The 26,408-nt window shown below is 39.8% G+C and overlaps 1 protein-coding gene across 2 annotated transcripts in view; it reads left to right on the forward strand.

The window, feature by feature from the left end:
* Positions 1 to 473: 473 nt before the first annotated feature.
* LOC137293642 (uncharacterized) overlaps positions 474 to 26,408 on the forward strand; it is a 29,483-nt gene continuing 3,548 nt past the window's right edge. The window contains exons 1-22 of one of the 2 annotated variants that reach the window (XM_067824312.1): positions 474 to 587; positions 1,606 to 1,667; positions 2,237 to 2,267; positions 4,110 to 4,160; positions 5,222 to 5,286; positions 5,972 to 6,033; positions 7,527 to 7,554; positions 7,787 to 7,827; positions 8,854 to 8,912; positions 9,574 to 9,770; positions 12,745 to 13,346; positions 13,848 to 13,961; positions 14,453 to 16,642; positions 17,248 to 17,411; positions 18,940 to 19,047; positions 19,565 to 19,677; positions 21,571 to 21,661; positions 22,094 to 22,195; positions 23,174 to 23,261; positions 24,173 to 24,286; positions 24,775 to 24,814; positions 25,207 to 25,350. In XM_067824312.1, the coding sequence (XP_067680413.1) occupies positions 1,633 to 1,667; positions 2,237 to 2,267; positions 4,110 to 4,160; positions 5,222 to 5,286; positions 5,972 to 6,033; positions 7,527 to 7,554; positions 7,787 to 7,827; positions 8,854 to 8,912; positions 9,574 to 9,770; positions 12,745 to 13,346; positions 13,848 to 13,961; positions 14,453 to 16,642; positions 17,248 to 17,411; positions 18,940 to 19,047; positions 19,565 to 19,677; positions 21,571 to 21,661; positions 22,094 to 22,195; positions 23,174 to 23,261; positions 24,173 to 24,286; positions 24,775 to 24,814; positions 25,207 to 25,350 (4,439 nt within the window). In that variant the 5' untranslated portion in view covers positions 474 to 587; positions 1,606 to 1,632. The remainder of the gene's footprint in view (positions 588 to 1,605; positions 1,668 to 2,236; positions 2,268 to 4,109; positions 4,161 to 5,221; positions 5,287 to 5,971; positions 6,034 to 7,526; positions 7,555 to 7,786; positions 7,828 to 8,853; positions 8,913 to 9,573; positions 9,771 to 12,744; positions 13,347 to 13,847; positions 13,962 to 14,452; positions 16,643 to 17,247; positions 17,412 to 18,939; positions 19,048 to 19,564; positions 19,678 to 21,570; positions 21,662 to 22,093; positions 22,196 to 23,173; positions 23,262 to 24,172; positions 24,287 to 24,774; positions 24,815 to 25,206; positions 25,351 to 26,408) is intronic. The other variant, XM_067824313.1, reaches the window with a different exon arrangement.

Raw genomic sequence — 26,408 nt, forward strand, 5'->3', positions numbered from 1 at the left:
AAATCCCCACCCCCTCAGACTGTTTCTTCGCCAATGGCTATAATAATGTTTGCCAACACACGTGTTTAGGTTTTAAATGGGTGTTACGAAAAGGATCGTCTGTATGTCCTTCGACATTTTAATATTTTGGTACGTTTTCTGTCTTATCTTGGCATGTTTAGATACATAACCTTTCATTTCCTGACGGTGAACATACACTAAGCGTCTATATTATTTTCTGTCGACAGACGGTCTCAGTGTGTGCGGTCACAGTTAAATAAGTTCTTTCTCTAATAGTATGGTAGTATTCCATATCAAAGGTCAAGACCGAATGCATTCTTAAACTTCCCCCCAAAAAGCAGTAAACAACATTTTAAAAGACAAAGAAATTTAATGGTTGCATATTTCCTTCTTTTATATATTCTGCTTCGCATGAATTGCGTCATCACATTTACTGCACTCTTAGACTTGGTTATGCACAAATGTTTTTACTTAAGGGCGTATGTCCGGAACTACTCACTGCGCATGTACACGTCAATGGCGGAATCTTCGAATTGTCTCAGAGAGAGTTTGGGAGGAATAAATACTCAAAAACTGATTCTTGATAAGTGAGTAAACAAATAGGATCTTTCGACAGTTTGGCACAATGAATGCAAAGTTTGCGGCAGTAAGGAAACACGTCTCTTTCTTTACAAACGGAATAAATCAGTTAAATATTTCAGGTTCAAGTTAACCGATCTTTGTTGACATTTGAAAATGAAGTTCAAATAACTCTCTGTTCCTAATTTTGCACTCCAGTTCCAGCAATGAGAACGAAAGTTGTTTTCCACTTGCTTCACCATCGTCACACAACGTACATATGTTGAGTTTCCAATCCTAATGCTTCGGTACCCCATAAAAATATCCTAGAAATGGAGGTAGAGTGATGTGACAGCGAGGTGACTTATACGATGTACAGACCTTATCAGTACGTATGAGTGCAAGAAACTTAAAATTGAAGATATGAATGGCAGGTTTCCTCTGAGTTTGTTTCAAGATTGTCAGCAACATAGAATGGTTGTGTAAAACCATTCACACACTCATGTAGATATCTCTTCACCACAAACTGTTGGTCTTTATACAGGAAAAATGTTGGCCTTTATACAGAAGATAAATATAATATGCAGTCTCCTTAAATCTTTCAATAAGAAACCATAACACTGTTCCAAATGAAACTTCTAGTCATAAAAAAGACATGACATTTTACCAATGTTTTACAATGCAATGGTTGTCAATAATTTTGGTTGAACTCTCATAGGCAGCAATGAGAATACATGGATGTCATGTCAGATACAGAGGATAATGCAGAATTTGATTGTCCTTCCATTTTTAGAGCGTGGTCAGGCAAATTCAAGAAAAAATTGGACTGTTGCCATCCATTCAAAGCCATTAGATATAACACAGTACACATGAATGTAAGTGACATCCACTTTAGATTAGTGCAGAACATATTCTTCTACGCAGGTCTAGATGAATCCTCATGATGTCATATTGTTCTGTTATAATTTCACGTGGCCTGTAGACTATAGAAGAAACCAATATTCAAGTTTCGATGGATGAGGTATTCAGCTTGTATGTGTTTTTCAGTAATCAGTCACATACCTGCTGAGTACAATGAACACTGCCCCAGAGAACACTGAAAACGTTTGGTAAGTTTTCATCACATTCTACAATGTAGTGAACTGGTTTGAAGTATTTTTTTCACAAAATGATTATTTTGACATGTAAGAGATGACACCCATGTCTTCAAAGGGTGTTATTTTTTAAAGCACTGAATTTCAGGAATATGTGTTTTTGGCAAACATTAATGATCCTTTCAAATGATTTTTGTCTTGACAGGTGTATCTGACCTTGTAAGATTTGTCTTTGTGCAGATTGTATGCATGTAGATTATATTAATTTATACTGGTGATGATGTAATGTCTTTTCTATTTCAGTCAGTGACTTTTTACATTATAATTCACCCATGAAGATCTGGGTTAGAATTGATCTTCAATAACCCATGCTTGTTGTAAGAGGCGACTAACGTGATCGGATGGTCAGGCTTGCTGACTGGTAGGCATATATCATTATAGCCCAAATGCGTAGATGGATGCTTTTGCTGTTGATCACTGGAATGTCTGGTCCAAACTTGATTATTTAGGGATTGCTGCCATAAAGATAGAATACTGTTGAGTGTAGACTCACTCACTCACTCCATTATGATTGTGTTTTACAGGAGGAAGAAATCCAACAGTAGAAGATCATCTGTGAGTTGATAATACAACTAGTAGAAAACCTGAAGCAATAACAAGTTTTGTGCACAATATTGAAAGTATTATGATAATAATACAGGCTGAATTATTGTCACACAAAAGCCATGGGAAAACCTGCATACGTATTAATTTAACTCTTAAATGACTAAATAATCCAAACGTTGTAATGTATTGGTTCTTATCACTGAGATTTTCCCTTGTCTCATGATTGTGTTTTGTGTGAGCTTTTGGTATGTCTTATCCTATTTGATAAGGAAGATACTCATATTGTCATTCACTGTATTGTCCAGACTGAATTATTTATTTACAGCAGTGATATTGCTGAGTGTGGTGTTACAGAACAAAAAAACAATTTTTAAAAAAAATATAAAAAATTAAAAATGTATCGTTTTTGATAAATTGTGATCAGTTGTCATATGTGTTGCACTGATTGATGTTAGGGAGCCCTGTCATTATTATTTGTTTGTTTGTTTGTTGTTATTCTTATTCTTATCATGCGAGGAAGTACTATGAAACCATTGTGTCTGGTAGAGATTGAACAAGACTCTTGCATTTGTGCATGTGGTGGTCCTTTGATTAGGTTTTTGTAATATGATGCTGTGGCATGTAGTCAACACCTTGTCTGTCCGTTCATACTTGTTTCGTTTCCAGAGCATTACTGACAAAATGTTCAATAATTTTTTATAAAAAATTGTATATAAATTCAACAGAACCTAAAATGGTGTCTTTTCCTATTTGCAGATTTTGTAGAATTTTTATTTGTAAGGGTTTCCATAAAACTAGTTGGACTTAGTCTCAAAAAAGGAAGGGATTTCGTTTTGAGAGCACAACTAAGATATCACTTTATATCTGTCAACAAAACTTTTGATGTAGATCCTAAAGTGGTGCCTTTTGGCAGATTATTGGCAATTTCATTTTCATGTTTTCCATGGAAATGATTCAGACTTAGTCTAAAAACGGAAGGTTAGATTTTGTTTCTGGAGCACAACTCAAGAACCGTTTGATATCTTTCAGCAGAACTTAGGGGATATATTAGTTGCATCTCAAACAGGTGTCTTTTGGTACTAGATAATTTTTGGCACTTTTATTTTTCTCAGTTTTCATGGAAAAAGTTCAGACCTAGTCTCAAAAGAGAGGGATGAGCTTTGTTTCCTCAGCACAGCTCAAAAACCGTTCAATATCTTTCTACAAGAATTGGCAGATACGTCAAGCAGGTCTTGAAGTGGTGTCTTTTGGTATTTGCAGATTTTTGGCAGTGTCATTTTTCCCGTTTTCCACTGAAACGATTCAGACTTAGTCAAAAAACGGAGGGTTAGGCTTTGTTTCTGGAGCACAACTCGAAAACCGTTTGATATCTTTCAACAAAACATAGGAGAGGAGATATATTAGACACATCTCAAAGTGTTTCGCTTTTAGAAGATATTTGGCATTTTTACTTTTCTCAGTTTCCATGAGAAATAATGCAGACAGTCTCAAAAGGATTCATTTCCTCAGCACAGCTAAAAAAACGTTCAATATCTTTCTACAAGAATTGGCAGATATGTCAAGCAGATCTTGAAGTGTCTTTTGCTATTTGCAGAGTTTTGACATTTGTATTTTTCATGTGTTGATAAGTATTCTTCATGATTTAGACTTTGTCTAAGACAGTCAAGATGGACTTAAAGTAACTATCAGATGATTTGCTCTTTCAAATTTGTGGGGCCTGGGGGTTATTTGTCACCTTCTGATGACTCTTCTTATATCGGCCACTGATAGGTGTTGAATGAAATACCTCTCAACCAACATATAGTAAGAGCCCATAGTTATAACATATCCTTAATAACATATCCTTTCCAGATTTTGAAACTTGACCGTCCAACATTAGCAGACCTCGATGTGAACAAGAAGGTGAGTTACAATATCCATTCATTAATATATTGACTTTGGGCATACTTATCTGTGGAAATGTCAAGTAGTGTTTCTGTCAGAGAGTAACATGAGAACATATAATTGCTTTGTCGATCTTATTGGAGTCTAATTTTTGTTTCTTCCATTTCTTGTTTCAAAATGTCCATTGTTGTTTCTTTTCTAATGGCATGTTTGAGATCACACTTTCATGGGAAATTAGTTCACCATTCCTCATGATAAAGGGTTGGTGGGATAACTCTGTGGTTATAACGTCCACTCATCATGCTTAAGACCTGGGTTTGATTGAACATATGGGTTCAACATGTGACGCCCATTTCTGGTGTCCCTTGCTCACTCACTATCTGAATCTGATCAATGCTGTTTTTTGATTATGTTATTTCACACATGAGTTCAACATGTGAAGCCCATTTCTGGTGTCCCTTGCTCACTCACTATCTGAATCTGATAAATGCTGTTTTCTGATTATGTGATTCCACACATGGGTTCAACATGTGAAGCCCATTTCTGGTGTCCCTTGCTCACTCACTATCTGAATCTGATCAATGCTGTTTTTTGATTATGTTATTTCACACATGAGTTCAACATGTGAAGCCCATTTCTGGTGTCCCTTGCTCACTCACTATCTGAATCTGATCAATGCTGTTTTCTGATTATGTGATTCCACACATGGGTACACCATGTGAAGCCCATTTCTGGTGTCCCTTGCTCACTCACTATCTGAATCTGATCAATGCTGTTTTCTGATTATGTTATTCCACGCATGGGTACAACATGTGAAGCCCATTTCTGGTGTCCCTTGCTCACTCACTATCTGAATCTGATAAATGCTGTTTTCTGATTATGTTATTCCACGCATGGGTACAACATGTGAAGCCCATTTCTGGTGTCCCTTGCTCACTCACTATCTGAATCTGATCAATGCTGTTTTCTGATTATGTGATTCCGCACATGGGTACACCATGTGAAGCCCATTTCTGGTGTCCCTTGCTCACTCACTGTCTGAATCTGATCAATGCTGTTTTCTGATTATGTGATTCCAGACAGAGACTAAGCTTTCAAAGAGATCATCAAAAAGAGTCAGTTTTGCTGAGACTTATCAAGTAAAGTAAGTAGGATTGTTAGAAAGAGGCCTCTGTATAGTGACTTGGTGCAAGGTTTATTCACCCTGTAGTGTGTTTACTAAAGAAACTCATGGAGGCATGTGGACCCGTGAAGGTCCTGGGGTAGAATAGGCCTTCAGCAACCCATGCTTGCCATAAAAGGTGACTATGCTTGTCGTAAGAGGCGACTAACGGGATCGGGTGGTCAGACTAGCTGACTTGGTTGACACATGTCATCGGTTCCCCATTGCGCAGATCGATGCTCATGTTGTTGATCACTGGATTGTCTGGTCCAGACTCGATTATTTACAGACCGTCGCCATATAGCTGGAATATTGCTAAGTGCGACGTAAAACTAAACTCACTCACTCACTCATGGAGGCATGTATCAAGAATTCCACACAACATGCCCTTTGCAGTTAATTTGAAATTAAAAATGACAATATGAATTTTTGTCAGTGAAATACAAGTGGTCATAACAGTATCCATAACATGAATTAAAAAATTTGAAAATTCTGTTTTGGAATATTTTCTGACATTTGCTGCACACTGAATATTCAATTAGATAAATCCCTGTTATGCGCAGAATTGTTTTAATGAACCATACATTGGCCCTGATATTTTGATTGTTGTCAGTATTGATGTTGCAAAGTACATGTATATTTAGTATTTTATATTGACATGTTTCAGAGAATTTCCAAAGGATTCTCCTCAGCGATGGTTGCGAGATCTTCAGAATGAAATAAGCTCAGGTTGTTGGAAAGTTTTGATGTCTGTTGTGTTCTTGATAATGTTACTAATATCTAATCATTCCTGAAATCAGTATTTTTACCTGTGTTCAGGTTTTGGTTGTCAGTTGCAACATATGCCTGTTAGAGACAAATGGCGCCTATCTGGATCAGACGATTCAATGACTGAACTGAGCTTCAGTCTACACAGACAGGATACAATGACATACATATGCAAACTCTCCAAACCTGGCTCTTTGACCCTGTTTTGAGTGAGTGAGTTTAGTTTTACGCCCTCCTTGCAGCATTGCAGTATGGTGGCTCTCTGTAAATAATCAAGTCTGCACCAGACAATCAAGTGATCAACAGTATGAACATCAATCTGTGCAAATAGGATATGATGACGTGCCAACCAATTCAGCGAGACTGACCAACCGATCCTGTTAGTCACTTCTTATGACAAGCATAGGTTGGAGACGACCAATTCTAACCAATCTCTTCACATGTCAATCATATTATGACAAGTATGGGTTGTTGAATACCGGTTCTATCCTGATTTCACAGGGGTTTTATACTTATATAAGTCACCAATTTTGCTAGAAAAATCAAATGGCATAGATACATTAAGTATATAGATTATCAGGCGAGTGTGTTTTGGGATGGTTAATATCCTGCAATAGGAATAATCATTGTATTTAGCGATCCAGGGTGGGATAAATACGTAATGTTTTCTCCTATTGCAGGATTTAACCCATCCCCAAACACACGTGTGTGATGACCTGTTTTTCATACAATGTCATTCTGGCTTTATACCGGTAGTTTAAAAACAAATGCAATTTCAAATGATGAAAATAAACTTCAGTGAATGTCTGTGATGCACAAATATGTGCATAGTAAAACACACACACCAGTGACATAATTTTCTCATGATCTCTCAGCTTACTGCATTAGGTTGTCCAGTTCCCAGAAAGTTTCTATGTGGAAGTATGTATTGGTGTCAACAAATCTTAGCTTCCACTTGAAAAGTGACAAGAAACTCACACGAACTTGAAAAACCTTTTTAAACAACAAATACACTTTGATTTTTGCGTGACATTGTGCACCTGGATTCCTGAGCTGTCCCCTCGCTAACACTGACACTCGGTCGGGAAACTGATGTTGGTATCTTCATAAGGTTATGAATTTCTATCTTTGCTTTGTAATATACTCCATCTATCATACTGGGGCATGAACTTTCTGGGTTCAATGGACTGACAGTACCATGACCACGGCCATCAATCAGGACACGGTCGGCAACCCTTGATGCCACTTGTTTGTTTGCACTATTGAAGTTCGTTAAGTTACATATGACCTCTCTATTTTCAATTGATATCTGTAAATGACCTCATCGGATACCTAAAATATCCACTGGATTCATCCTGCCAAGAACTCTACCCATTATATGGTAATTAATGATATCAGCAATTAGCATGTTTTGACATGGTTCCTATAATCAGGACATGAAATCACTGTTTCAGGCAATGAGAGCACTGCAGAAGATAAGAGGTTTGTACTTCTTGTTTATAGACTCTTTTTAGCAATTTTTTGGCATGAGATTACAAGGGCCATATATTTAAAAGACTATTAATTATCATCAATGTGACCGAGTAGGATTAGTTGTAATTTGCTTGCTCTCAGTTATGATAATCAGTTATTAAAAGTGTTGTAAAAATGGTATTTAGACATTCATACAATTTATTCTATAAAACTGACCCAGGAATTCTTATCTATATTACAGTTCAGGCAATGGCCAGACACCTACTGGACATGAAATTCTAGGTGAGCTATGAAACAAGAAGAATTGTGGTGCCATGGTAACAGTATTAAATCGGGACATGGGTGTCTGAAAGGGGGGAGATGGTATACTGCAGTATTTGTGGAACCACAGTATTTTGCCTCCAGTTCAGTATACTCAAATGCAATAAAAAATTCTGTATTTTCAGTTTTTGTACTTTCATTTTATTAACCCTTTTAAACCATTTCTAAAACATCTAGATTCTGATTCATTCCCAGTTCTTTCGATATACAAGTATTGCCTGGGTAACAGTGTTAAATGGGGGACACATTTGTCACAGTTTTTTTTATGTACAAGCATTGCTATGCCACGGTGACAGTATTTAATGGGGGACACAGGTGTCCCAGTCATTTGATGTATAGTATTGAGATGCCATGGTAACAGTATTAAATGGGGGACACAGATGTGCGATCCCTTTTGATGTACAAGTATTGCCATGGTAACAGTATTAAATGGCAGACACAGATGTCCGAGTCCTTTTTATGTAGAAGTATTGAGATAGTAGGGTAACAGTATTAAATGTGGGATACAGGTGACCTAGTCCTTTGATGTACAAACATTGAGATAGTAGGGTAACAGTATTAAATGTGGGATACAGGTGACCTAGTCCTTTGATGTACAAGTATTGAGATGCCATGGTAACAGTATTAAATGGGGGACACAGATGTCTCAGTCCTTTTGATGTACAAGTACAGGCATTAGGAAAGTGAACCTTGACAATGGACCATTTTCAGGATTATTAGCCATTTTATGAATTTAGAAAGGGCTACTGCTGTTGTATCAATAGTAAACTTCAAGACTGGAATGGGCCATTTTTTATTCTAATGTGCAAAATGGCACATTACCCTTGCCTTTCCCAATCCCAGCAAGTATTGAGATGCCAGATCACAGTATTCTCTTTGTGGCTGCAGTGTTGCTCGATTCACCACTCTTTTTTGTGTCTATGTATTGTTTCCTCGATATACATTTGCATTTGGAGATTCAGTATATTACTTCATGTCTGGTTGTAGGGCTGGACCAGCTCCTCAATGGCCAGATACAGACACAGGGACAGCAAGAGAATGTTCCAGTAAGTGCTGGTCATCTAAGATTTATCCAGTTTCTGATTTAGGGTATAACCTAGCTTATTATTTTATAAATCCAAGGAACTCAAAAATGCTACGACTTAGAAAGCTTCAACATTTCAGGTTGTTTAGAAAAATTGAATATAGCATTGACCACAAATAAGGTTTCATATGATCAGAGAATTTAAGTTAAAGACAGACCTTCCTACCTGAAACGAATCAACAAGCTTCTGTGCTCATTATATTACTCACTGGTTTATTTGGATGAGTTGGTTGTTTACATGTTACTGTCATATTGGTGTAATATAGCTGTTCATTTCAGAATATTTACCTACAGGAGTATAAGATCTTTGAGTCCTACTGTATGTTCATGTTTCATAATGTGGTCTGTTTTGTGTGTAACCCATGAAGATTCAGGTGAGAATTTATCTTCAGTAACCTGTGTTTGTCATAAGAGGTGACGAACAGGATTGGGTTTTCAGACTAACTGACTTTATTGACACATGTTATTGTATCCTGATTGAGTAGATTGATGCTCATGCTGTTGATCACTAGATTGCCTGGTCCAGACTCAATTATTTTCTGACTACTGCTATATAGCTGGAATATTCCTGTGTGGTGTAAAGCTAAACTCACTCACTTACTCTTGCCCATGTGTCAACTTAGAACCTCAACAAGACTGTCATGGATTGTGCTGACATGGAGGAGACAATGTGTACCAACACCACCATCGCACAGAACACCACCCTCACCCATCCCCATCAACGGCATGACGAGGATTCAGACATTGATGATTCTGACATTGAGGATAAGAAAGTGGATGCTCTTTCCTTCATATCCAAACTAATGAAAGCTCCCAAAAGGTAAGGAGATACAGTTTACAAATCATCCTTATTTCTATAGTTGTTCTTTTTCATTAGAGATCCTCCTTGGGGTACTTGTTAGCATTTTTATGTCAATTACATATTCCTACAATAGTTTTAGCTATATTTTGAATAAATGTTTCCAAAACAAAACACTTGTGTTTGTTTTGTTTGACCACCCCTGCAGTGCCCTTACGGGCCCTTACAGCCAAGAGAAGGTAACTCTCACCTTGCAAATCACTTTTTATGCTGTTGTTCTGTGAATAACACTCCCCTACAAACCACAGTTGCTGCACCTAGCACCCAGACACTAGCATTTGAGGCCATATCACTGTTGTTACAGCAACAGATGATGTCGACCCCATCTCTTATGTCTGACACGGTGTCCAGGATCTGAGAAGACCTTAGCACCAAGTCTGTGGGTAGAGTCATTTCAGGCACATCTGTGGAAGGTGGGACTGACCCAAACTTTGGCTCGAGGAAGGAACTGAAAGCAGTGTTCTGCTCTCGGATCCCCCATGTGAGGCTGCTAGCCGCTGGTGCTTTCCGGTTTGATTGGATGGACAGGGTTCTAAGGGCTTTCCCACCAATACAGCTGATCCCCAGGGTCCTCCATCAGTTAGCCACTCAACCTGCTTGACTACTTGTGCTACTTGCACCCCTATGATCAGCTCATATCCCGGCTAATACAACAGTACTGGGTCAGTACTGGCATTGTTCTGGCCTATATGGTTGGTACTGGCATAATGTTTGACAGTGTGGAGCCAGTATTGGACCAATACTTGTTTTCTGTGGCCTGTTATAAGCAAAATTGTACTGGTCCATACATGGGTGGTTACCTTAAATACTGCACCGCAATACCATACTGGCCCAGTACTGGCCCATTACTGGCCCAGTGTAGACAGTGCTCTTCCTGTCTGGTGAATTATGGGTGATTTTCTCAGGACTGTGTCATCTGTTTGAAATAGATGGCCAAAACGTAGAGTGTAACATTGTCTGCATTTGTGAATGTAAATTTACTTATTGTGTCTCTGAAAAGTAACAATATTTCATTGGCATTTATAAAGGCTACATTTTAAAGCGTTGAGCTAAATTTTGATCATTAACATGCATCATGAATTTCTCTGGGACAAGGGCATTTGAAACATTCAGTTCGTGTCATGTTGTTAGGTCATGGAAAACCTGTTGACATGCCTGATTCAAGAACATAAATTCAATATATGGCCTAGCTTATAGTATTGTTTGATAATCTTGTCATGCTGGAAAAATCATCAAAAGATGGAATAGTAAATGAAACTTTGAAAATACTTTTGAAACAAACTGTATCAGGTGAATTGAAGCTTGAAACTTGTGCTTAACAAGCTCATCCAGAAGGACAATGAAAGAGTAACGCATCATGTTTTCATCTTGTTTTGTGAATTAAACTCATATGGATAAACTTGTGTTTTATTTCTCTTTTTCAGAGCTTCTTTAGGTATCAGCTTGTTTTAAATGGTAGAAACTGTATTAAACTAAACTAGGTCAGGCCCAGTTCCAGATTGCCTTAAATGGACCTGATTTTCTGACTTTCCTGGGCGAGCAATGGTTCCGATGCTTGATGTTAGCTGGGTATTTTTGTTTTTCGGTAATCCGCAGGTTTTGGACTTATTGTTGGTTTTGGCTAATCGTCAGGTTTCTGCCTCAGCCACAGGTCCCTTTCGACTGGACCCTCTGTCCCAGAACAAAGTGCCTCACCTGAATCCCAGGATTCAGCTGATTGCTTGGGTGCTGTCCGTAATTGGCTCCAAGCGCTCTGCATTCTTGCAAGGTTGCAGATACATTTCTGGTTTTGTGGAGGGATTTGACAAACGTTTGCTTGGAGGATACCTGGGCCTTCAATGTGTACCTGTGTGTTGGCCAGGGGATACCTGATCCCTCCTCTGTGGATTTAGTTGGAGTACTGGAGTTTCTTCATGGCAGTTGGCCTGGCTGCTTCAACAATAGGGGACTACTCCGCAACTCTCCATATCCCTGTCAACAGGGGGAAGCATCCTCTTGTCCAGGTTTTTTTTTAGCAGACAGGTACCAATATATGCCAGATAGGTCCCACTTGGGACTTGTCAAACATCCTTGATTTAGTGTCTGGTCCTCCATTTCACAATCTGTCATGTCTTCCACTTAAGAAGATGTTGAGTTGGAAGGTGGCCTTTCATGTAGTGGTAATGCTTGGCAGAAGATGGTGATGACATCCAGTGTCCATTGAACCTGAACTAACAGTTTTTCATAAGGACAGGGTCAGCATTACACTGCCAGATTCTTACTGTCCTAATGTACACAACACCTTCCACGTGTCGGTGCCTATCGTTTTGTAAATATGTTGTTCAAAATATAGTTGAAACTGTTGTAGGATTTTTAAGGGACATAAAAATGTTTTTAAGTACCCCAAGGAAGACTCTTTTCAAAGGATGAGCAACCACTATCGGTTGGTTTGAATTGTTGAATATTGTTAATTTTTTGGCTTTGACTTAATTCCCGTTAGATATGTTTCTGATAACAATTTTGTCTATGGTTTTGTCATTTTATACTTGCCCAAGCCCTTCTTGTGGTTGATATGGTATTTGATTTCTCTGTTAACGTGCTCCACAATGTTAGTCCTTAAATCACATCATCTTCATACCTAGTGCCATTACATTTTGTTCCATGCGTATTAATTAGTGAGGTACCAACATACTTTGATGATTAGAGACTTACGACAGAGGTTCCTTTGATATTTGAACTGAAGTATGGACATGTAGTACAGTTATTATCTTGTGACATATTGTATTTGTCAGTCATTGTGACCCTCAGATTTTAAAGTCTAGAAGATATCATATAGTTGTGTGGTCAGACTTGGTTGACACATGTCATTGTATCCCAGTTGTGTAGACCAATGCACATGCTGCTGAGATTATTTTGTTACTCAACACCCCCTGATTAACTGGACGCATGTTTACAGCTGTGATAATGGGCCACTTATTAAGTCCATGGAAGACTCTGATGAAGAGGAGTACAAGGCTAGCAGCTTCTTCAGAGGCGGCAAAGGAGGATTCTTCAGCAATGATGTTGATTCTGACGATGAGGAGGAACCCGTGGGCAAGATCGACAGCAAAGCTTTCCTATCTAAACTAAAAACCATCACGACCATGTCCAAGCAGTTTGCTGAGGAAGAAGAGAGGAGAAAAGAGAAAGAGAATCACACAGTTATTTTTGATGGCTTGGATGGCGAGATGGAAGTAACTGGTAATTTCACCAGTGTGTTGCAGAGCATCAAGAGGAGGCAGAGCGTGGGGAATGTACTGGAGTCGACACGTATATTTGCAGACAATGATGATGGCATGGAAATGACAGCAAACTTAACCTGCAACCTGGAGGTGGTGAAAAGCAATCTGCCAATATCAGAACTAAATGCATCCAAAGGTCAAGTCAGTCAGACTGGTCATTCGAAACACGGAACAAGCACATTTATGGGGAGGAGCAATAATCCTGGTCTTGAACAGACAAGAGTGTTCACAGATTATGAAGATCCAACCACGCACATGGATTTCACAGTTGCAGGAGGTGAGTCAGTGTGCTTGTAAGATTCACTATGGAGGTTTTATAAACAGTTAACTTTTGGGAAGAGAAGACAAGAGCATAAAATTGTAATTGTTAAAAGTGTGAGACGTATGTATGTTTTATTCTTTATTGTCATTATTTTGTGACATATTTATTCACACTTTTGCTGCAATGTCTGCATTTATTGCATCATGTTGTTAGGTGTCTCAAAACTGTCAGGGTAAGAGTGTCAGTCAGAAGTAACAAACTTTCATCACATACAAATGATAAAAATGACATGAATCACAAATAACTTTCATATTATTGCATCAGCAGCTCCAGCCATACTTGTCTGCTTGTCTGATTGTAACACACTGAAGTTTACAAGTCAGTGTGATCTGATCCTGAAATTGTGGATGTGTCTCTGCCTTGTGCTTTTTTTGTCACTTGAAGCTGAACCTCAGTGATATTGTTTAAAGCAACATTATACCAGTCCACTTGCTCAATATTCCATGTCTGATACAGGTGAGATACTAAGCAGCGCCCCAAGCGTAGCTGCAAGGACAGAGGGAGACAAGGTCCCTGAGGGAGGGGACAGCACAGGGAGTTGTCTGCAGGGTACTGCCACTCCCAAACATGGTGAGTTACACTCATGGGTTCATGCCTTCTAGACATAAACATTCCATACCTCTGTTTGGTGTTAACTTTCAACAATCGTTTTGATTGTAGTCTTTTTCATGAAGTTGATCTTTCTGCTTCATGTGGGCTTGTGTCTTTCTATTTTTATTGTGCAGAGTGTTGTAAATATACAGTAATATATTTTTGTGTTTATTTAAATTATGGCGTTTGTGTATTTGAAAAATATTTTTTTAATGAATTGTAGCTTGATCAAAACAAAACAGATCTCAAAGAGCCAGATATGTTTGCCTTGAAGTAAACACTCTCTCCCTTCTTTCATGCTGAGGGTGGTTTTATAATGGTAACCACTGAGGTGATTGTTAAATAAGAAAAGAATGAAATTTTCATTGACAACATTTTATCTGCTCACAAGTTTTCATACAACAACCTTAGAACTTATTTCATCATGTTAATTTATTGAATATTGATATTCTTTTGCTATTATTCTTCAGCAACAGGAGTTGTGGGGAAGACTACCTCTCCATCTGAAGTGACCATACGCTTTGGTCATCAGGAGATCGATGCTGACATGGAGATGACTGAAGCTCTGGACCCGACACTTATTATCAGCAGTAGTGGTGGGGGAACCACCATGGTGAAAAAGGCTCCAGATCAGTCTGCCAGGTCTCATAACAGAGCACTTACAGATGTGACAGCGGATTTTGGGGCAGATGGACTCAAGACTCGAAGGGATGAAGGGAGGCGAAGAATTCCAAGTATCTCACCAGTGGACATGGATAAAGAAAATATCACTGTGCATTTCAAGACAGCAGACACACAGGGTGAGATGGAGTTCACTTCATGTCTGCCGACCCAGGTGGAAGGACAGAACAAAGGTGCTGTGTCTCGGGAATGCACCACCATGGGTGTTGCTCTTGAGAAGACACAGATTTTTGGGGCCTCAGATGATGTTGGAAATATGGAGCTGACAGCTTGCCTTGTAACCAGGAACACAATACATAATGTGACCACTCATATTGATGACACTGTATCATTTAAGCATAAAGTACCTCAGCCTGATAGAACAGGGAAGGCTGTTCCGAGTTCCATCCATCAAGACGTGACAAAAGTTTTTGGTAAGGATGACATGACAGCAGCCATGGAGCTGACAGCATGTCAGGGGATGCTGACTGTCAAGCAGCAGCAGCAGCCTAATAGTACATGTTCTGATGAGAAAACCAGGGTCTTTGACACAGGAGATGTGACAGCAGCCATGGAGTTTACCGAGTGTGTCGCCTCTAAGGTAAAAACGGAATCAACAGAAGGTAAAACAGACAGTAAAACTATACACTTTGAGCAGCGAGGAGGGTCTATGGAACTTACATCATGCCAACCAGGTTTGGTTTTGGCAGCTCAGGGTCAAGGTCATTCTGAGACAACCAGGGTGTTTGGAGCCACAGATGTGACTGCAGCGATGGAGTTTACTGAATGTGTCACAGCTAACATGACGAGACCATCATCAGAAGGTAAAACAGGTGATCAGACTATTCACTTCAAGCAACAAGGTGGTTCTATGGAACTGACATCATGCCAGCCAGATGCTGTGTCGGATGCTCAGGGTGTAGGCCAGTCTGAGAGAACCCGAGTGTTTGGTGCTACAGATGTGACAGCAGCGATGGATATGACTGAGTGTCAACCCAGCAGTGTCTCCATAGCAGCGGCAGAGCAGGGTAATCTCCAAGAATCGAAGGTGGCTGAAGTGTTAACTGAAGAAGGAATGATGGGTAAGAGAGGAAAAAGTGGCTGTTCCTTACCTGGAGTCTCCACAAACCCGGTGCCAGCTGACAAAAATCTGCATCAGAGGAGGAGCCTGTACAGTGGGTCCATCAACACTGCTCCACCTCAGGTGGATGGCTTCAGCACTCAGAGTCTCAAGCGGAAGCTCTACAGCTTCGACATGATGATGGCCGGAGCGAAGGCCAAGACGGTTAAAGTAGCAAAGTTAAATAAGGCAGAAAGCTGTGGTGACAAGGATGCAGAAGTATGTTCAGACAGTAACATGAAAGTTGACCAAAGTCCGCAAAAAGAATGTCAAATCTCATCTGCAGAATCAGAACAGTCTTCAACGAAACAAGGTGACACATCAGGAAAGGATGCTCCTAAACTGTCTCCAGACCATGCTGACTTGACTCACACAGCGACAGACATTCTGAAGCTGGGCGTTCCTGAGGGTGAGCTGAGTGCCCTGGAGATGCTGAAGATGGCTGCCCTGGAGGAGGATACAGACATGCTGGATGACACCAAGCTGCTTGAGCTACACATGATGGCCAAGGACACTAAACACAAGGCAAATAACAACTCACTGTCACAGAAGAGTGAGGCTGATGATGGCCATGGCTTAGAAGAGAAAACTATTCTGGAAGAAGAAGAAGATACTAAATCTCAGACCATTGACTCTGAGGAACCACCCACCTTACTTCTCGATGAAGACATGAACCTGAGTCAACATAATACAGTCACTGGACTGGCATTGATGCTGGATAAGATGAACAGGTCAAGGGATTTGGGAGGGAAAACTCTGGGTAAAGGGACGATGGGAGGAGGATCAGTTGCCATTGGCAAACATGGCAGTCCACAGCCTGTCTCCTCAGCTGACGTAAAAAAGCCGAAACTTGAAGACCCTCTTGTGGAAACGTTAGCTGGTAAGTGATCAAGTGGCAAAGAGACTTTTGTTTTCTTCTTTTTCTTTGAATACCCGTGAAGGTGCGAGTTAGAATACTGGCTGTCAGTAACCCATGCTTGTTGTCAGGCTTGCTAACTTGCTTGACACATGTCATTGGTCCCCAATTGCACAGATTGTTGTGCGTGCTGTTGAACACTGGATTGCTTGGTCCAGACCTGATTATTTACAGATTACTGCCATATACCTTCAATATTGCTGAGTTGGGCCTAAGAATAACCTCACTCACTCGTTTCGATTATTTGAGTTGTGACTTTGCATTCACCACAATACTTCTGCCAAGGAATGTGACATGAAAACACTGATTGCAAATTGCAGGACAAGACTTCAAATGTTTGTATCTTGATCTGCTTTATTTCTAACTATGATATACTGAAGTGATCTATTTTAGTCATGCTTGTCATTGTATCCCAGCTCCGCTCATTGTTGCTCATGCTCTTGATGACTTGATTGTCTGGCCCAGACAAGTACTTACAGACTGCCTTCATATATCTGAAATATTGCTGAGCGTTGCATAAAGCTAAAATTAGTCACTCACTTCTGTGTTACCTTGCCTTTCATTTTCAGATTCTCAGCCTAAAGATAAGGTTCCAGAAGGTGACAATGACACAGTTACCTCCCTTGATTCTGCCAACTCTGAGAGCAGTGAAGAGCACACCAGAGGGCACCACTCCCAGTCTGCCATATCTCTGTCCCAGTCTTTGCTGTCATTCAGTTTGCTGGACAAGAAGGTGAAGTAGACTTTTGGATACTTACCTATATAATAATTATGATATTTTTTGAAATTTTCAAAACCTCATAGTTTTAATTTCCAAATTTCATTATAAAAGTGCTTATTTAAAAATCATTCGTAAATTATCAGCCTGATAATAGTCATAAAGTGATATTATGGACTAGTTGTCTTCATGTAAAATCTTCCTATAATGCATTAACTAGTAGTTACATTATGCTGTGAACTAAATAAATGTTTTCTTGATGCTTCCCCTAACTTTACCTATGATATTTATTGTTGTTTTACACAGTCAAATACACTTCACTCCTTGTCCTTATGCATTATTTATCATTCAACTTATAATGCAGTTCTATCTTGAAAAATACCTGGATCTGCTCATCACCTCTGAATAAAGTATGAGTGAATCAGCACTAAAAATCAGCTACCCAGTCATGTTACCCTTTTCGTATATGCCTAAAACAAAAAGAGATGTCATCTGCCTTGTTGCAAACTGACTCAAATACAACTGAAGATTTTTTGTTGCAGGAGCACTTCCCTCCTTTCTTTTTTCACAGAAAAGTATCTTTTCAAGCTCACAATGATGAAAGATCATGTATAAGTGTCTTCTGATTCATTAAACTTTTTAGTACTCTTTCGAACAAGTTGGAATTAGATGGAGCCCAATCTCATAAGATGAATCTTCTTAGATTTGTAGTTGACTTCCAAGCTAAGTTGGAGAGAAAATCTGGTTGTATGGCAGTAAGTGAACTTTATTTTGAAGAGGTCACTTTCTGACTGGAAATTATTGCAGTGCATGAACAAGATATGTCTTCACCCAAACGTATAATGTGCTGGATAATCAAGAATTGATGTTCAGACAATCAAAACTCTGTAGTCAAGTTTGTGATCTGCATCATAAATGTTGTTTAAGTCTTATACCTTTGTTTTCCTTGCTTCCTATGCAATAAACTATTGTTCATAGTAAATCATTACTTATCTTATCGTCATGACTATAATTCCTTCACTGTAAACAGTTATGTAAAGTAAGGTCAAGACCTAGAATCCCAGTGACAGCACTAATCCTGGGTTCATTGTATTTTCAAAATATTTGGACAGCAGCTCTGCATAAATTGAATGATGAGTGATACAGCCACACTGTGACATCAGAAATCTTAAAGCCACAATGTCACGCTTTTTCAACAATATTTTTGTCTATAATGCATATATTGGGGCATATGCACTCACTTTAGTTTTCGATTGATGCAGTGAAAGACTTATGATTTCTGACAACTTGCCTGAAATAGAAAATTGAAGTTTCCAAACAGATAATGCTGATTTGGTTGATACATGTCATTGTATCCCATTTGCGTAGATCAATGCTCATGCTGTTGATCACTGGATTGTCCGGTCTAGACCTGATTTTAAGTGCAGACTGCTGCCATATAGCAGGAATATTGCGGAGACCAGTGTTAAACAACCTGCCAACCTCTAGATAGTACCCATGGATGATGGTTCCATTACATTAATCTTTGGTTTGTCTTTTGCAGTATGATGAGAATGACGGTCCCTGGGACTTTGGAACATTCTGTGAGAGGACTGGGATATCCCAGTTCAAGCCTAAGTGTAGCAGAAGAAGTAGCATCAGTATATTACCGGTATGTTTCAGATGGGGAATTTACATACAGGATGTATGACGTACATTTGTTAACTTTTAATTTATTGTAAAAGTGTTGTGTGAATGTTAGAGAAAGATTTTCAAATATTGATTGCTCATTAAGTTGTTGAAAATTTAATGGTTTAATGAGACTGGATTTTACGAAATATCTATTTTTTTTTGTTTCTTAATCCAGCATATGGGATATTTTTGTGATTTTGTTATCTATTGTGTTCAAGATGAGTGCGTTAAAGATAAGAGTTCAAACAGCTAAGTTATTTAGCTCTGTGTGACAGAAGTAATGGAGTCACAGATGTAACACCCCATGATTCACTGTGTGGAGTTGTGTCCCCTGGGCATGCAACCAGCTTTTGATTTGAATATGTGTATTCGAGGAGAGCATCCAAATTTACATATTTCTCTTGATCTAATTTAGTGAAACAGAAAATTCGGACACTTTTTTTGTGGTATCAGCACATCAGGCACCCTGGTTTTCTGATCTTATGTGTGTCTCCCAGCAGGCCTTGAAGACTGACAGTCTGCAAGAGGTGCTTTGTCTCCAGACACTGACTGCCACTGAAACGAAGGTGAAGGATGACATGTATGAGAGACTCCAGCTACAGATTGAAAGGTCAGCATCTGCAGTCAGGAGGATCTGAGGAAATACAGTGCCCAATGCATTATTGATAATCTCCAGGGTATATGTTCTGATAAATCTCAGCTAGTATCCTGGATACATCTACACCACCCTTAACTGGTTATTTAAACAATCAGAGGCGTCTTCAGAACTGCGAGTGCCCGTGAATACTAGTGAGTGCTCGATCCTAAATGCTTGCGCCTGTTTGAGCAACCCAACATGCACAAGAACCATCCTCACACCTTGTCAAGTGAACCAAAATGGTGACCATGTTTAAAATCATTTGTCGCCATTCACTCCTTTCCTTAACCTCCAACAAGACCACAAGAAGCTATTCGGCTTGTCCAGGAATACATGCGTTGGTTACGAAAGGTTTAATGTAATCATGCATACATGTCCGTTCAGAGCCAATGCGAGCGCTTATGGGAGGCAATAGCACGAGTGTTTGCAGCTCTGAAAACACCTCGGGTGTCTTTGATGGGATGTTGGGCATACCAATTACAAGGCTTCTATCATTTCTTGCCTTGCAATTGGGAGTCTGTAGACTTTGGGGTCACAATTGTTGCAGAGGTACACAGAAAGAAGTAGGAGGAGTTCTTGCATAATTTGGTTTCAGACCTGTCTATTTGTCTTTAGGATTTTTTGCCTTTTTCTGAGTCACGCAGCAAACAGACCTTGACTGCACCCGCCATCTTTGTTGAAAGTGGCAAGCTCAGTTGTGAAAGCTTATCTGATTGGCTACTGTGAGAAGTTGGAGCCAGCAAAGGGAGATAATAGAATGCATCGAGAGTACTATTGGAGATTTATTGGAATCCATACCCTGGAGATTATTGAGGATGTACCCCATGCTGACAACAGAGGGCACTGAGTAGCTTTGCAATAAATTGCCCCAGAAAATTCTGGAAAAGAATAGTAATGCCTCACTTCTGCATAGAGTGTGACCTTTCTGATTGGGATATGGGCCCATGGAGTTTCTTAGTGGTTAGAGCATTAGCTTGTCATGCAGAATGCCAGGGTTTGATTGCCCACATGTGAAGCCCATTTCTGGTGTTCCCCTCCGTTGTGTTGCTGGAATAAAAGTGGTGTAAAACCAAACTAGCTCACTCACTTTGATATGATGGGAATCAAAAAGTCCAAGGCCTGTAGATAAAACTGAGTATATGACATGGCTACATTATTGCTGATTTTGGCGTAAAACAACATCCACTCACTTTAGACATATTCTAGGATAATAGAGGGATTGAATTTTCAGTGAATCTGTGGAAGGCCACAGATTTAAATGCAAACCAATCGATCCTGGACCATGTTGTGGTCCTGCGGCCCCCACACCTCCAGCTGATTTTCAGCTGAAATCACTTTCACCTGATCATCCCTGATATTGTCTTAGGCCAAATGCTAGAAAAGTCCCTATCTTTTAGGATCTCTAAGCAGCAGTAAACGTGTTATCCAATAATTAGTATGACACTTCCCACCCTCCAAAAATTCTTCTTGATGTGGAACTAGCCACAGGATGTATCAGGTTATGAAACACAACAAGGGTTTTCCACTGTTGAAACAGTGTCCACATGTACATGGACCAACTGCATGAGTACTGACCACATGGTCTAATGGACGGTGACAAGCACTGGTATTCAACTTGGCCAAGACATGTAGTATGGGTGACAAGGCTGGGTGTATCATATTATCTGATTTTGATGCTGTCTCTACATTTGACCAAGGAGTATGATACTAATATTATTATTCTTAATCTTTGAAGTCCAGTCATGTTGATCTTTTAATCCCACTGCCATTTCAAGGTAAGTTCATTGATAGATTTATGTGATCACATGAAGCTAAAGGTAGTGAATTTCAGCAGTGAGAACTGTTACACCAGTATGTTTGTAACAGGGATGAGGAGGAGGTTGAAGAACAGCAGCGTATTGTGTCAGAGAAGGAACCAATGCTCTTCAGTCAGCTGAGAAACTCACAGATAAGTAAGGTAATGTTGTAGTCACTCAGTTTGATTAGAAGTCTTGTGTTAACCACCTCTGTTGTGTAGCGCTTAGAGTGTCATTCCAGAGAGTGGAAGGTCACAGATTCAATCACTGGCCATGTTATACCAAAAGACATTAAAATATGGTATTTATTGTTGTATACCACACATACACATGCATGCACGTTGTCATAAGACCAAAACATTCTTAGCTACAACGTTCAACCTCACCTCACCTCACCTCACCTCACCTCGCCTCGCCTCGCCTCGCCTCGCCTCGCCGCGCCTCGCCGCGCCGCGCCGCGCCGTGCCGTGAAATCTATTTCTCCCCGGAGTACAGTTTGTAAAGTCCTTGATGTCAAGCCTGTTCGTATAGCTTGATCTGATGACTGTGTTTATATGACTCTTTGTAGCCTTGAATATTGGTCGCTGTTTTAGGAAGAGGTTCACTCTTGCTACAAGGCATGTCAGCGCTCAGCTAAGGCCAAGATGAAGAGGGAGCGTGTTGCCATCTCAAAGCAGTGTCTGCACTACCTCAAGGTACGAGCATTGCCTCTAGGTAGGGGTGTTGCAATAGCTGAACAGTGTCTGTGTGATCTCAGTCAAAGGGTGTTGCCATTTTTTAACAGTGTCTGTATGACCTCAGGGTAGGGCTGTTGCCATCTCTGAATCATGTCTATCTGACATCAGTGACATCAAAGCAGTGTCTGCACAACCTGAAGGTACGAGCATTGCCTCTAGGTAGGGGTGTTGCTATAGCTGAACAGTGTCTGTGTGATCTCAGTCTAAGGGTGTTACCATCTCTGAACAGTGTCTGTATGACCTCAGGGTAGAGGTGTTACCATCTCTGAACAGTGTCTGTAAGATATCACTGTAGGGGTGTTACTATCTTTGAACAGTGTCTGTAACTGTCTAATAGCTTTAACCAGAGATTATTTTCCCTTTAAAGACCAGTATCAGAATTTGTCTTGCTGGTCATGAGAAGCAGCTGAGGGGATTAGGTGGTCACATTTGCATGTCATTGTGTTGCAGTTGCATGGATCAATGCTCAATGGATTGTCTGGGATGAACCTGCATTATAAGTGATAGATATACAACAAACAAGATACAAGAGGCACTTCTGTTTTGTGTTGATTACTGTGTGCGTAGAGTTCGGGTCAAGCAGTGTTGGATGTGGATAGTATGAGTCACCATGTTTGACAGCTTGACTCCTGAGAGTTTCTTGGACTTCAGTCCTGCACTACAATGAAGCACAAATGATAAATGTGGTCTGAGAGTTTGTGTGAGTTTCTTTGAAATTGTCTCTGTCCACCCAGCAGTAAATATGGTACCTGGTGTGATACAATGGTGGTCTGAATTGAAGCTTCTTGAGCGTCTGACAGGTGACATGTTGTATTTTCCAATGAGAGTGTTCTATACTCATTTACCAGGGGTATGATGTCAGCTCTCTGAGCATGCACTGCAGAACAAGCAGACAATTATTATTATTATTATTATTATTGTTATGTGTTGTTGCAGGAGGAGAAGGAGAGACTTTGTACAGGGGTGAATGAGGTGGTGACTCGGGCAGAGAGAGTCATCTCTGACCTATCGGCAATAGACAACTGTGAGTAGTTACCACTGTTTGTGTTGTGTTCTGATTCAGCACATCAATGTTTCTTGATTAAACAGTGCACTGACACAGCAATGCCTTTGACAAAAGATTAAATGTGTTGATTGTCTAAGTGATGGTTGTCAATGTCCCTCGAGATCATTTACTGAATGTTGGAATTTGCTTGGCAGTAATGCATTGAGCTATGTAAGTACAAGCAATGACACTTTAAACAAGCTTACTTTTTTTTAATTTTTATGTTTTCCATCCAGGGTAAATCTCCATTATACCCTGGATGCATCTATCTGTTGGCCTGATAATTTTATTACCTACCTTTGCTGGCTCCGCATTCTTATGTTAAGAATTTGAGTTTGCTCTACCCTGTGTGTGGTTTGATGAAGTTGTGCTCTAATAAAATTAAAGTACAGTTGTCTCAGACATGTGAAGGTCCGGGGTAGAATAAGCCTTCAGCAACCCATGTTTACCATAAAAGGTGACTATGCTTTTCGTAAGAGGCGACTAATGGGATCAGGTGGTCATCGCCATCGGTTCCCAATTATGCAGATTGATGCTCATGCTGTTGATCACTGGATTGTCTGGTCCACACTCAATCATTTACAGACCACCGTCATATAGCTGGAATAATGCTGAGTTCAGTGTAAAAATTAACTCACTCACTACAGTTGTCTCTTTTTATGTCAAAGAATTTAAGAATTCACATTGTGAGCATCTTGTAGAGTTTATCACTGTGTGGGAATCACATAGTATTTTTCACATTGTGGAATTCATATATGTTTCACGTTTTGGGATTCATGTGGTATGGGATGTACACAGTGTTTCACTTTCAGGGAATTAAATTGTATGTTTCACAATATTTGATTTTAGGTGGTATGTTTCACATGGTATTTTCACATTGCATGTTCCAGTGCTGGCTGACATAGACAGTCAGCTGGAAGACCTTGGGGAGGAGCCTGCTGTCACAGAGGCAGAGGCTGAGGAAGTGGCCCGCCTCAAGGAACATCTGCTCATCAAGACACAAGGTGATAAAATACAACATCGTCTCCAGTATTGGGTGGTGGGGTAGCCTAGGGGTTAAAGCGTTCACTTGTCACGCCGAAGACCCTGGTTCGATTCCCCACATGGGTACAATGTGTGAGGCCCATTTTCTGGTGTCCCCAGCCGTGATATCGCTGGAATATTGCTAAAAGCGGCGTAAAGCCAAACCAGTATGATAAGATGTCTTTGCAAATATTTCATTATTTCATAATTTCCTTGTAAACCTCTGGTATAAACAATCTGCAGATATCTAAAGAGAATTCCTTGCATGTTAAAATAGAATTCTTAATAATTATGAGACTTCATGATATTAACTTATTAAGGAATCAACTGTTGCAAAACCTTATACTGCTGTTAGAGAAGTAAAAGTGGTGCACCTACCAACTCCACTTGGATCTAGTTTCAGTTTCCAAAGATACTGGTTGCTTTTGTAGATATTAGAGAGTGGTATAAATATACTTATATATTTCAGAGTTAAGGAAGAGTGAAGAGGAGAAGGCACAAGCATTGAGGTAATGGCTTGCTGTATTGATTTGTTTGAACAACCTTATTTGTAGCTATGTAACTGTTTCGCCAAAGATCAGAACTTATGCAGGAAGCGAAATTTTTCAGGCTTTGAGTTTAAATTTAGAGGCAGCATAAAAATGACCTGACAAGATTTGGTTTATCTGGTGATTGAGGAGACCAAACATGGTCCCAGTGTTGGTTTCATGATGGGATCTTTGAGGGAGTTATGATTTCAAAGATGTTTGTACTTGTGAGGATCCAGACCGGAATTGATCTTGTTAACAGACCACTGCCATATTGCTGTAATATTGGTGAGTGCGACGTAAAACTAATCTCACTCACTGAAAAGTGTGTGTTTCTGTAGCCAGTGGAACAGTGTAGAGTGTTGTGTTTGCAGGCAGCGTAGTGCGTTGATGCAGAGACAGTCAGACCTGGAGGCGGAGTGTCAGAGACAGGAACTGCAGATGCTGGAGGGCACACACAGTGCTGATGGACTGGGAGAGGTGGAAACACTGCACAACAGGCTCGGGGCACTGAATAGGTCAGTCTCATAGTATACTGAGAGAAACAAATAAGGGAACACAGGAAAATGCAAGTGTGCCTTTAATATTTGTCAGTTCTCATCACCAGCTTTAAAGAGCGCTGTGGGAGGAAATCTGAAAATCAAAAAGTGTTCCCTTATTTGTTTCCCTCAGTATAAAAGCTGAGGGTTCATAGAAGGTTTGCTGATCAACAGTAAAACATCAGTGAAAAATTCAAAACTTAAAGTAAATATTTCACAAATTTATGTGCTTTCGGTTTCACTTTTCATACTTTAAACTCACCTGACTGAACACCACTGTACAAGAAACTGAAGCTTCACATATTTCTTCTCGCCAATAATGTTCCAGTCCGATTTTCAGTATTTTGAAAAATCTCTTAATCCATATTTCACAGCAATTTGCAATTTGGAAATGATATTTTGGTACATGTGTAGTAGGCACAGCTAGTAGCAGGGCTCAACATAAAGGTTCCCCTTTTTTCAAATTATATCTGACCAAAATACTAAATACTAAATTATCATAAAATGCATAGTTGGCTCTGTTACCATTGTCTCAGTGGCACACTGTGGGAGCTGATCTGACATGTATGGTTTCCATAATGTTCATGTCATATCTTGTCCAGATGTTTGCTCAGCGTTTACAATACTATCAACACTGATAACAACTTTGAAGTGGCTTAGTTTTAGATGAGCCGTGAAGGTCTGGGTTAGAACAGGCCTTCAGCAACCCATGCTTGCCATAAAAGGCAACCATGCTTGTCGTAAGAGGCAACTAATGGGATTGGGTGGTCAGGCTCGCTGACTTGGTTGACACATGTCATTGCTTCCCAATTGTGCAGTCCGATGCTCATGTTGTTGATCACTGGATTGTCTGGTCCAGACTCGATTATTTACAGACCGCCGCCAAAAATTGCTGAGTGTGGCATGAAACTAAACTCACTCACTCACTCAGTTTTCGGGGAAGCTGTCAAAACCAGCATCTGTCCATTCTGGCAAATTGTCAACACCAGCATAAATTCTCAGTCCAATTTATGGCTTGTACATTTATCATCAGTTTT

This window comes from Haliotis asinina, chromosome 8 (genome assembly GCF_037392515.1).
Source record: "Haliotis asinina isolate JCU_RB_2024 chromosome 8, JCU_Hal_asi_v2, whole genome shotgun sequence".
In the NCBI taxonomy this organism is placed as follows: domain Eukaryota; kingdom Metazoa; phylum Mollusca; class Gastropoda; order Lepetellida; family Haliotidae; genus Haliotis; species Haliotis asinina.